The following is a 12,578-nucleotide window of genomic DNA, read 5'->3' on the forward strand; positions in this document are numbered from 1 at the left end:
AAACTACATGCATAGATGTACTTACCTATGAGTCCTACTAGTATAGGTCGAGTAGCTGCTATGCTTAGAATTTCGGTAGCGTGAGTAACCTACCGTTACTCATAATAGATGATAACTATGATCACTCAAGATAAAATGGTGGAAAGGAAAATGGTGATCAGGTAGGGATATAGTTCGGGTATTGGTGGGTGTAAGAGGTTGTGTCCTATGGCCAACAGGGCATAGCTTGGTTATATTTTTTTCTTGTTTGTGTCGGTTAAGGACTGGCCGTTGCAATGGACGCTAGGCAAGTCACAAATTTATTATCCTGAGAACATACTTGGGTATGGGCGTAGGGAAGGCTTCTTGCTCTCTTGTTGTGGGTTTCGGCTCTTTCCGGACCGACTGATTAGAGGTAGGGATGGTGGAGGTCTAGACACCACACTGAGTCTAGGACTTAGGAGCGGGGGCTTGGAGTCCAAGTTTGGACGGGAACCTGGACCCCATGATGGGAGAGTGATGGATTGATCCTGCTTGTGCCTGGGGTACAAATGGGGCGTGTATTTTCAGGGTACCCAGCGGGGCACATTGATTCACGAATCGTCGGATAATCCGGTACGGCTTGTCTAAACTCTAGCACTGTAGTAAGAACTGAAAGATGAAAGGTGAAGAAATAAAACTGTTGCTCAACTCTTGCTTGAAAGTAGACAGATGCTTACCTATAATGGGTAGATAATGAATTAATCATGACTGCTAATAATAACATAAATAAAGATTCATTATTAGTATTGTTTTCTACAAAAAGGAACCCAGCAAACCATAGAGCTTATCATATCCCTTGGAGTCGGGAAATTATTCTCACTAGTCGGATAAGTTTTGCGAGTATATTGTGTACTCAGGGTTTATTTATCCCTGTTGCAGGTTTAAATTGAGGAGTTCCCGTTGTGTGAGGGATTCTTCTGGTGAACACAGACGGATCCTTGTTCATTATCGATAGATGTTTATTATCATTCCACTGTTTAATATTCCGCATTCTAAATTTGGTAACGTAATAATGCATTTCTAAGAACTCTGGATGTATGAAATAGACTAAGTATTGTAACTCGTTCTCATTATTGGATCCTTGGAGAAAAATGTGGACTATTCAGGCTCTCCCTTAGGGTGTGCCCGATGGAACCCGTCCGCTGTAGCTTTTTCGGGGTGCTTAGTGTCTGGTGGAAGACGAGCGCCTCCGTAAGTGCGTTATTTCATACGGTTTTGACACAACCATCACCCGATGCCCCGACGTCGCCTCCTTCCCCACCGGTCGTCGCCACCCCTGCCGATGTTACCTCCTTCCCCCACCGCCGCCTGACGTCCACGCCGCCCCCACTCGTCCCTGCTTTGGCAGATCTGCCCACCGCCACCGCATGACGCCGCCTCTTCCCCCACCGGCCGTTGTTGCCTCACCTTAGCTCCTCCCCCATCGTCTCCCGACCTCCGCGCCGCCCCGACACGTCCCTGCCTTGGCGGATCTAGCCGCCTTTCGCCGGCAACAATTGGGCAGCCGCTTAGGTACCCGCCTGGCCCCCTAGACGAGGTGGTACCCCGTCGCCCAGCGCGTAAGTGCGCCCAGACGACCGCCTAGCGTCGCCTTTTTTACATTGGTTGAAGGACAACTAAGAAAAAGAACGTACACTCGGCTATTCCCTCCCCTTATGCTTCTCTACACTTGGCTAGTACTAATCCATCATTGCAAATGTAGCTCTCCAATTCACCATCATCGATCTTTCTTGGCTGCATACATACATATATGGATGTGGGCTAATCAAGTAACTAAATCCGATCCCAAATGATCAAAGTCCAAGCATCCCTCTCTAGTCCCTCCACTACAAAGCCCCGAAATAAGCTCAATCTCCATCACCAGCTCATACATACATACATACATAAGCTAAGCCTTGGATGTACTCATATATATGGCAAAGGTAGCTAGCTAGATATATAGAGGCGCGCTACTAGATCGAGCCCGAGCTACTTGTCCTAGCTAGATCCACCTGCGACAACTGCAAGGCGCATGTGTTGAAGTGGAGCATGCATGCACATGCACATGCACATGCGCGCGCGCACTCATGTGGCTCCGACCCCGAGGAAATCTATGAACGCTGGCGGCGGCGCCGCCGCGTCTGCTTCAAAGTGAGCGCCGGCGCCCTGCTGTCTTGTCGTCGTCCCTTCAAAGGCGGCGGCCGCGCCCCCGCTGTTGCCCAAGACGAACCGCGCCTCGTGGTGGCCGCCGGCCATGCCGACGCCGTCGATCCAGCCGCCGTTAACGGGCAGCAGGAGCTGCTGATGCGGCTCCCCGTACCGGCCGGCAGCGTCCGACGACGACGGGCAGGGAAGGCGCCTGCTGTCGCCGTGATGCGCCGCCGCGCTGCTGGGCCCTGTATATATGCCATGAATCAAAAGACAGGCAGATTTGCAGCTCTCGCGTGAGACAGTGGTGTTAGCGACTGATGACAAATTGTAGTGGCTGTATGTGTGTTGCGCATCTTGGAAGTTAGAGACCACCAGAAAGCGACGCCGCGATGGCACAATCAAGAAACTAATAATAATCAGGAGGGGAAATTAAGAAGCAAAGCCCTCCAAGAAAAGAACACGCACGCACACAGGAGATCCTGTATGATTGGTGTGGACGGCCAACAGAAGAAGGCACGGCACAGCAGGTGAGGTGACCATAGGTGAGTGACTAGAGTGAGTGAGAGCAACAGCCAACAAGGGGCAGCTAGCTAGCGCCCGCATTGATGGCAGCAGCATCGCCTTGGCACGTCATCTGTTCTAAAGCCTCAGCTCGCTGCGCCGCGCGGACTCCCTGCCCCTGCCCCTGCCCCTGCCCCTGCCCCTCTCTCATATCTTGGCTTGGCAGTGTGTGTGAGTGCGGCAGCGGCACTGTGCGACATGCAGTGCGCGGCACTGTGGCGCCGTGCTGAAAGTCCAAGTCTTCCCGGGCGGCCTGTGCATGCCTGGTCTGGGCTCCGATGCCGACGAGATCTCGCCCGCAGCGCTTCCTATTTCAAGCAAAGGCATTTACGCCCGCCAGGGGCCGGTGGCCCGGTGGCAAGCAAGGGCAAGGCTGCTGCCTGGCTACCAGTGCGGGATCGGACGGATCGGAGGCCGTGCAGCGAGCAGTGAACCGCCCGATCGGGGCCTCCATTGATTCCGCCGTGTCTGCCTATCATGGAATCATGGTTCATCGATGCTGTGCTCCTGCCTGCCTGAATGTACTGTGTGCCCAACCGTGCCCACTCCTCATCATCCTCCTCCCTCTAGGCCTCTGCTACAGTGGAAACGCTGGAGGCTGCAGCTGCAACCGTACACGTACAGGTACAGCGCCCCCAGGTAGATAGAGATAGGTCTCGTCAGACGGCCGGACACCGTAAAGCTGTCTCCAGGAGACTAACTAAAAAATACTAGATCACAAACACCGCACCTATATTCGCTAACAAAGTATCTATATAAAAAACATATTTTATGTACAAGCTGAAGTATAACCTGAATATTCTCTCTTACACACTTATTTACACTATTTACAGAAAAAAATTATCTTTTAGATTTTATTGTTGAAGAAGATAAAAACATATATTAAACCTTTTACATGGAACACTTTCCAAAGAATGAAGTCTAACAAAGGCCGGCTAGGTCGTCATACATACAGTAAAAAATGAATCCGGCCATGGCGGCCACCCAGGATCCATCACTGGCTGGGACGGGGAGAACAGTCCCGTGACACTCGCTGATAGATGGGCTCCGGGAGCTTCTCGGCCGGGCTCATCTGTCAGCCAGTGTTGCTTGCCGTTGCCGGCCGGACACGGTGGGGGAGGGAACAATCAGCCGGGAGGGAGTTACTGTGCAAGGGCGGGGCCCGCCTGTCATACATACGGAGTACACTCCGTCCGTGGTGGTGTACGAGTGCGAATGCGGTGTCGTGTCGTGCTAGGCAATGGCGGTCGGGAAGGAAGGGATTGCCGGAGTGCTCACCAGGGAACAAGCAGAAGGGAGGCGGTGGCGGCGGGTCCTCGGCCGAAGCGGCGGCGCCTGCAGGCGGGAACGGGAAGCTGCAGTATTGGCGGAAGCCGAAGCCGTAGGGGTCCGCTGCGGCGAAGCTGTAGGCGGCGTCGTGGGCGGCGGCGGCGGCGGCGGCGGCGGCCAGGAGGTGCTGGTGATGGTGGTGGACGATGGCGGCGCCGACGTCTCCCGTGCTGCCCGCGCCCGGCGGCATTGCGACGACCGTGGCGGAGGCGGCGGCCTCGAGCTTCCGCTGGACCGCCTGGTTGAGCTTGCGGCGGCGGTACGCCGTGGACTGCTCGCGGTACTTGCGCGCCATGATGACGTGCCAGTGGTTCTTGACGGCGTTGTCCGTGCGCCCCGGGAAGAGGCGCGCGATCATGGCCCACTTGTTGCCGTAGAAGCGGTGCGCCGCCATCAGCCGCTCCTCCTCCTCGTCGCTGAAGGGCCGCTTGCTGATCCGCGGGTCCAGCTGGTTGAACCACCGGAGGCGGCAGCTCTTCCCTGCGTGCGCACCAAGCAGCAGCATTACACCACATGTGTTTGTATATTTGTGTATATATATCCATCGGTGGAGCGCGCGCCCTCGATCGCCAGATGAATGAGGTCAGCAGCCAGAGCACTCCAAGATGATGATGAACAGACAGACACGTGCGTGAGACCGACGTGCCGCGTGCGTACCGGATCTGCCGTCGAGCTTCTCGGCGATGAGGTTCCAGTTCTGGGGCCCGTAGAGCGCGACGAGCTCCCGGAGCTTGGCGTCCTCGGCGGGGCGCCAGTGGCCGCGCGCCGCGAGCCGGGACTGCCCGCTGCTGCTGCTCTCCTGGAGGTCGGCGGCATTGCCCCCGCCGCAGCCACCGCCGCCGGCGGCAGCGGTGGCGGCCGTGTCCATGGTGGTGGTGCCGGCCGTGAGCACGCGGCCGCCGCCCTTGGACGAGGACGAGGACGAGGCCTGGTCGGCCGCTGCTGACGACACCCGCAGCAGCCACGTCGGGGCCGGCGACGAGCACGGCATCGTGTCGTGCGTGGCCGAGCGCGGGAGATGAGATGAGCTGAGCATGTGCGCGCGAGCTGGAGGACACGTACCGCTCGTTCTTCTTCCGCAGCAGCAGAAACCCGCACGGCTGGCTGGAGCTAGAGCAAGAGGCCAGAGCTACACCTACACTACAGGGAGAGGGAGGCAAGGCATCTCACTTCTCACCCCACGCAGCCACGCACCCTCTTGTTCGTTCCCGTCAGATGGATGGATCGCTCCGCTCGGCCGCACCGCACGGCACGCACGCCTTGTCTAAACCGCAGGAGGGAGGAGGGGAGGGCCGGCCGGACTCCGAGCGCGTGTGCTTTTCACTGTTGGATAGGCTAGCTTGCTGCTCCTGCTGGGGCTGAGCAGTGCGGGCGGGAAGGGGGAGGGAGGGATCGTCTGTGCTGGGCTGGCTGGCTCGCGGGTCGCCGACAGCCATTTATGCGCGCCGGTGGTGGCTGCTCCGGGTCGGGGATTGCAGGGCACGGGAGAGGGGGAAAGCCGATAGCTACGGCCGGGGTGGGGGCGTGGGGCGACCAGCCACCAGCTTATGTTACTCACTAACACTCATCTTTGTTTGCAAGTACATGCATACAGATACAGCTTGCTTGCTTTGGATCGATCAATCAGATTGCAAAAGAAAAGAAGGTTACTCTATCAACACATGTACTGTATATGGCAAAACCTTTTTGAAAAAGACCAAGTGCAAAGCACGGAACTGGAAAACTACTCGTACAGTGGATCATGGTGTTTTTACCAGCAGGGTGTGTGAGTGTGAGTGCGGTAAGTAAAACTGGAAGGAGGGGGCCGATGACCTAGGTGCAGAAGATCTTACTGCAAGCAAGGCTTGTCACTGTCCCAGCTGTCTACTACTACTACCACCACCACCGCTGCCATCTCTCATGGCTTTCACCGAGTTTATTACAAAGCATCGGGCGTCCCCACCGCACGTGTAGATGTCATCTCACCACATGTGTGCCTTGCAAGGACGCCGCACAGCCAGACTCCTCACACCAGAGAGAGAGAGAAGGTTTTAGCCTCCCTGTAGCGCCTGCCTGCCTGCCTGATGGTCGATCTATTCGTGTCCCTCTCTCTCTATTCAGTTTTCACTCTCAACAGTGGATTGGTACGTCCGAACGTACGTGTACATGCGCCCAACAGTTAGAACCGCATGTACACGGACGCCTTCCTTCCTCGCCATGGAAATCTCGACGGGAATGGGAATGAAATGAAACATCTTGATCATCTCTCGTACTAGGCCTTGATCGCCGGTCTATAAGTTGCTGATCTGCACGACTAATTTGTTAGGAGAGTAAAATACTATTCTATGACTGATAAACCGGCTTATATGAACAGCCTAACACAGCCTTAGTTACTGCGTACTGTCATGCATGCTGATGCTGGCTGTTACGGCATCCAATCATCACCGGTAACAGAAACTGTGCTAGCTCTTTGCTTGATTGATGAATGTCTGAGTGGCAAGTAGAATCTACTCTAAGTGGCAAGTAGACAGACCTGTGCAGTCGTCAGAGATCGATCAGAGAGTATTAACAGAGTCGCTGTTTATTATTCAGAGTAAACATAGTCTACGCTCAGAGGGCAGGGCGGAAGAGGCTGGGCTACGGCCTCTTTGGCCGGGCTCCTAACACATCCGCCTCCGTCTAACATTTATTATAGCAGCACTGTTCATCGCACTGTGTATAGAGGCTGTTTTTCTCTCTCATTCTGTTCTCTCTCGCTCACAAGGAAGGAGCTGCCGGAACCGGTATTTTTTTTTCAGCTCCGGCTCCTCTGCACACTACAGTGCTCCTACCGTTTGAGAGCCGGAGCATGGAAAAGCCCGGCCAAACGGCCCCTTAAACACGCTTCTGCTGCCACCTTTCTGGCTTTCTCTTGACCGGGAATTAATATTTTGGTACTTTGCCAAAGTACTCAACTGAGGCCTTTTTTAAAAGAAGGCAGAGATTGCAATCTTCCAGCAGGAATCCAATCGCAAGTACGATCAGCACAAGTGCAAATTAAACAGAGGCCCCTGCAGGGTGCATGCGGGTTTCAGGTTCCTCCCTCGCTCCCCCCATTTCTTTTGTATAACAAACAAAACTAGGAGTGGTAGATTGTTAAATGCGTAGTAGTAGCTGTGCATGCAGCTGGGGTACGCTGCGCAGCCAGCAGGTACGAGTCCCAACAATAAACAGGCCGCTTGCATTGCTTGCCTGATGATCGATCGATTGCGGGCGGAGGCGGGAGCCCTGATGCCTTGACAGAACATGCATGCCCTCCAGTGCTGTCTGAATGAGCCCTGCAACCACTACAGGCACCTTTCTTTTCAACTGCACGGGGGGGCAGGCCCGCGCACTGTGCCCGCTGCCGCTCTGCCCCCGCCGGGCCAGCCGCGCACGCACGCACGCACGGATTTCGTCCACACGCCCAACTCCTCTCTCTCTCTCTAGTGAGTTCAACGGTGGTAAAAAGAAGAGTGGACCCATCTATCATTTATAGCAATTCTTTAAATATAGTTTGTTTAGATTTAGTCTAAGCCCTTGTTTAGTTCCCTTCTATTCCAGAATTTGGCACTATGCCAAAAAAAGATTCCCCGTCACATCAAACTTACGGTACATGCATAGAGTACTAAATATTGACGAAATCAAAACTAATTACACAGTTTAGTTGTACTTTACGAGACGAACGTTTTGAGCCTAATTAGTCAACGATTGGATAATTATTACCAAATAAAAACAAAACACTACAGTAGCTACAGTGTTCGCCGAAATTTGGCGGCGCCGATTCAGCGGGTGAACTAAACAGGCCCTAAATAAATTTATCGGTGACCAGTTTGGCTGAGGCTGATACGATCATATATGATCGTGGATTATTACTGCTGGTGGGTTTGGTGTGAGAGAAAAATACTGTTCGGACTGAAAATTTATGATCGTTTACGACCAAGCGAACAGTCTGAAAATCAGTGCTCCTAGGAATTCCCCATGAGTATAATAACTTCATCGAAATCTATTGGCAGTTTAGACCTTAAAATCGTTGCTGGAATGATTTCTAGTTTGGCTCTTAAAACTAGCGGTGCGGTGGTGGTGGTGACATATTGGATAGTGTCAAGACAAAGCGACGTTGAGACGGCATGGTGTTCAAGATGTGTGTATAAAAATCTGGACCAAAATGCCCTTACGAGGTAGTCTACTAGTAGTAGCGCGGTAGCTTGGGAAATATGCGAACACCTATAACTAAGGCGTGGGCCAGTTGTTTAGCTATCTCTTGGAACCTTGATTCACTTTCTTCTAGGTTAGGTGCTCAAGGTTAGGATGGTAGAGGCATAGGTAGAGAGGGATGAGAGGCTCATGCCTATAGTTTTTTCATCTTTAGTGGGAGGATGAAGGGAGGTAGCAAACTTCGTATCTTTGAAATACTGAAGCTATCTAAGCTTTTATGGTTGTATATAATTCATGCTCAAATTTCCACTCCCTTTGGTTTCTCGTGTTTTTGCTATTTCCAGAGCCATTTATTGGAAGTTATTGATTTGAGTTCTAATTATAATTTCTGTGAAATTCTTTTGCGGCAAATTGGTGCTAGGACATTTGCAACATAGTCAATGTTGGGTCCTTTAGCAAGTCCCTCACTCGAGCTCGGTGATTTTGAAGGTTTTCACAAACTTAAACTATATGTACATCTTCTGAGCTTCGTGAAATTGAAATGAAATCTTGATATTTTTTGAATAGATCTGCTGGGAAAATATTTATCTTAGGCTAGAGAGCATACAAGTAACATCTCATTGTCTTTGGACCTTGTTTGATCGGATTTGGATTTTGTCTTCTTGAGGTCCTTCTTAGTTCTTCGCTTTTTGAGGCTCCTGCAAAATCCATCAAATCTGAGGTGAAATATTCATATTTTCGAAGAAACTCTCCGTGGTAAAAGATTCATCACCTTTTGAGTGAAGTTATGGTTAAAATTTGGATGTCTCTTGAATCTTGATCATCTTATGGTCCTCTACTCTCTTCCTTCACCTGTTTTTACATTCAATCGAGCACTTTTGGAAATTCTTTCCAAACAGTCGGCGATAGCTTTCCTATAGCCTATCAAGAGGGTTTGAGAGGTCTAGGTTCATAAACATCAAGAAATTTTGACTTGGAACCTTCCCTGAACTCCGTGGTTAAGATCTGGATGCCGCCTTTTGTACTTGGTTTCACCTCTCGTTCCTTTTTATGTGCTGTTGCTTTCTCATGCTTTTAATGTATTCCTAGCAAGGGATCTAACTAGCAATTAGGTTTACTATAGTACTAGTCGCTAACACTTGGCAAATGACCATGATACCCCTCCCACCTTTGGGACAGAACAAAAGCTCTCAACAAATCAATCCGTTAACGTATTTGATCCAAACCACCATTTACTAATAGATAGTCACATAATAGTTACAGTAACTTGCTAAAATTAACCATGAATCGTTAGCTAGCTAGAATCCAAACAGTACCTGATGGATAGGCGTAGTACGTGTAGTACACTAGCACGCAGCCTCTGCGTGCATCGCAGCGTGTGTCCAGCACGTAACTGTACCGTATATTATTATAAGCACCTGACACGGCGCGACGCATTGAAGCTCGCACGTACGCACGGTCGGCATGCGTGCAGAGCAGAGCACGTACGCGCCCACTGTACCTCACGGACCGTCGGCCACACGCGTGTGCCGAGCGGCGCGATCGCCAGCGGGGCAGGCAGCGTCGTCAGCTGTGTGGCGGCCGCGGTTACGCCGCATGTTTCCATATGAGCACGGGCACGGCTCAATCCTACCGTACCAGCACGCTTGAGCGATTGGCCCGATCTTTTGGCTGATAAGAGACGGCTAAAAATACGTTAATTTATCGTAAGAGAAAATAATATTTGTTCATTGAAAGTACCGTACCAGCACGCATGAGGGATGATCTTATCTCCCGAAAGCTTCAAAAGCCTACTGTACCCTTTAAAGTAGTCCGTACCAGGTTTACTTGAATTGTTAAACGAATCCAAAACTCCGGTCACGTACTGTGTCCTGTACTAGTACGTGTCCATTTGGATTGGACGGCCTAGCAAGCAAGCTCACTCACTGCTGTCAATCCATTTGGATTGGACATGCTACTACTCCTACTCCTACTCGTAGGTAGCAGCTACGGCTTGCTTTCCCTGCTGGCTGGTGTATGGACAGGGTGCAGCCAGCTCCTGTACTAATCGGACAGGCCTAGCTCGCTAGGCCGGATAGCTAGGAAGCCCATTTATATGCCCTCGACAACGTTGGGCAGAGGGTGGATGCATGCTATTGCTCGGAGAATCGCGAGGCAGCGGCTTGCACGGCGGACACTCGGCGGTGCCCCCTACAGAAAGTTGATCGCGCCCCGGCCCTGAATGAGGAAAAGCGACACGCAATCACACGCGGGATTGTTCCGACGCGGGCAGCGGCGCGAGCCAGCGGACACCTGGTAGGAATCCTCGTCTGCCGCATGCCTTCGTGCGCGCGTGCGGCCGCCCAGACGAGCCGACGACGTGACGCTGAGCCACGCCCCGGCAGCCATTGCTGTCCTCCTCTCGCGCGCCCCTGCCGGCCGGGCCCTTGGTTTTCGTTTCTTCAGGACATATACACCTGTCCTAGTCCTAGCAGCTATATACTCCGTACGTGTATATATCTGTATATAAGTACGTATTACGTGTCTGCATTAGCCCACGGCCATCTTCTATGGGACTCCGTCGATCTCTCTTTTGCTCCTGCGTTTAGCTCCTTAAAGGGTACCCATATTATAAGGACTATTCCTTAGAGCTCTAGCTTCGGTCCAAACAACTTCAGCTACGGCTTCTCACATGAACAGTACGTGTTTAGCTCAAACTTATATATAGTTGGAGAAACATTTGACAAAATATTTTTTTCTAGTAGTTGAAAACAGTGAAATGTCTTTAGTATGCTTTTTTTCCCCTTTGCCTCCATTTTTCGTTACTTATTTTACCTTTTCTCTATTCTCTCACTCCTCATCGCGCATCCTCGTCTCTTCTACCGTAGACGCCCTCCGCCTTACCAACGTTGCTTGCTCTTGGATACCTCTGCGTCGACGGACAAAGTCGACTCGGGCTTGCCTCAGGGCTCAGGCCCATCTTCTCCACCACAAAGGCCCTGCACTCCAACGCCGCATTTCACCTCCGTGTTGGGGGACGACCCGTCTTCTCCACCATGCAGGCTCTGCGCTCTGACACCACACTCCGCCTCCGCATTGAGGGATGGACAGCGCTCACGCCAGCCACCGTACCGCCTCTCCCTCCATGCACGTCTGGGGCCATTTCTCCCTAGGATCGCGGATCGAGGATGAAGCGAGACGAAGCCACAATTCCTATCCGGGCTTCTCTCAGTGTGATTCATGAGGCTTCACACACGGAGCCAGAACCTCGAGTGCATTTGGTTAGCGAGGAGTCCCTAAAGTTGTTGATATAGACCGTTACCAAAACACACCTTTATTTGCTTGGAGAAGTTTTGCTCCTCGCTGGAATGCCTGTCAACATCGTCATCGTCATCGTCAACTAGAACTATGTTCCGCTTCTACAGGTGTTTGCAATGCTGCTTTGTCCTAAAGATTAGGCAGAATAGCCATTTTTATTCCTCAACTATTACTCGAAGCTCAATTTCGTCCCTAAACTTTTAAATTAACCATTTTCGTCCCTAAACTCTACTTTTAGGCTCAATTTCATCCCAGAAAAACTACGAAGATGATTGTTTTAGTCCTCAAACTTTTTATTTTAGGCTCAATTTCATTTATAATCCAGCAAAGTGTATTTTATTCTTTAAACTTTTATTTTCAACTAAACTTTGTCTATATTCTACGTGGAACGCTGCACTGTTGCACCTGGTTAGCTCCAACACCACCAGCGATTGGAGATAGGAAAATAATATTCGTCCAAAAACTCTTTCGTGACTATTAATAATTCCAAGCTCATATTTTTAATGTTACCTTATAATAGTACATTTATATATATATTCAACTAAATGATATTTGTGGGAGTAATTACGTTTGCATCAGACACTATTTATTCTTTAAGAATACATGGATATATTGAAACAATATATGATCTATATATAATTTTGATAATTCATGGATGAAATTGTGCCAAAAATATAAAGTTTTCTTTTTCAATAGACAAAATTGAGTTGAAAATAAAAGGTTAAATGCACTTTGATAGTTTATGGATGAAATTGAGCCCAAATTGCATGTTTGAGGACCGAGACGATCATCTTCATAGTTGTAGTATAAAATTGAGCCTAAAAACTAAAGTTTGAGGACCTAAACTGCCGTTTTAAAAGTTTAGGAATAAAATTAAGCCACGAGTAATATTTGAGGGACTAAAATGGCTATTCTACCTAAAGATTACTCCCTCTATTTTGAATTATAGGTCGTTTTGGCTTTACTTTGCTATGTACCTACACATACGATATGGTTACATACATAATAAAAGTTGTGTATCTAGAAAATCTATAAATTGGAATGGATGGAGTAATACTCTCTTAGTCCCATGAAACAAGCAGCCT

The 12,578-nt window shown here is 50.5% G+C and overlaps 1 protein-coding gene across 1 annotated transcript; it reads right to left on the reverse strand.

The window, feature by feature from the left end:
* Positions 1–1,760: 1,760 nt before the first annotated feature.
* Positions 1,761–5,032, reverse strand: LOC136501438 (transcription factor CSA-like). The gene is made up of 3 exons (XM_066496973.1): positions 4,699–5,032; positions 3,991–4,521; positions 1,761–2,396 (listed from the first exon to the last, which is right to left on the reverse strand). The coding sequence occupies exons 1-3, from the start codon at positions 5,030–5,032 to the stop codon at positions 2,086–2,088; spliced, it is 1,176 nt and encodes a 391-aa protein (XP_066353070.1). The 3' UTR covers positions 1,761–2,085.
* Positions 5,033–12,578: the final 7,546 nt, after the last annotated feature.

The sequence above is a fragment of the Miscanthus floridulus genome, chromosome 13, assembly GCF_019320115.1.
Source record: "Miscanthus floridulus cultivar M001 chromosome 13, ASM1932011v1, whole genome shotgun sequence".
NCBI lineage: Eukaryota > Viridiplantae > Streptophyta > Magnoliopsida > Poales > Poaceae > Miscanthus > Miscanthus floridulus.

Coding starts and splice junctions, on each gene's coding strand:
- LOC136501438 (XM_066496973.1), bottom strand. CDS start 5,032: ATGCCGTGCTCGTCGCCGGCCCCGACGTGGCTGCTGCGGGTGTCGTCA. Junction 4,522..4,698: donor GAAGCTCGACGGCAGATCCG/GTACGCACGCGG, acceptor GTGCGCACGCAG/GGAAGAGCTGCCGCCTCCGG. Junction 2,397..3,990: donor TCCCTTCTGCTTGTTCCCTG/GTGAGCACTCCG, acceptor GCATATATACAG/GGCCCAGCAGCGCGGCGGCG.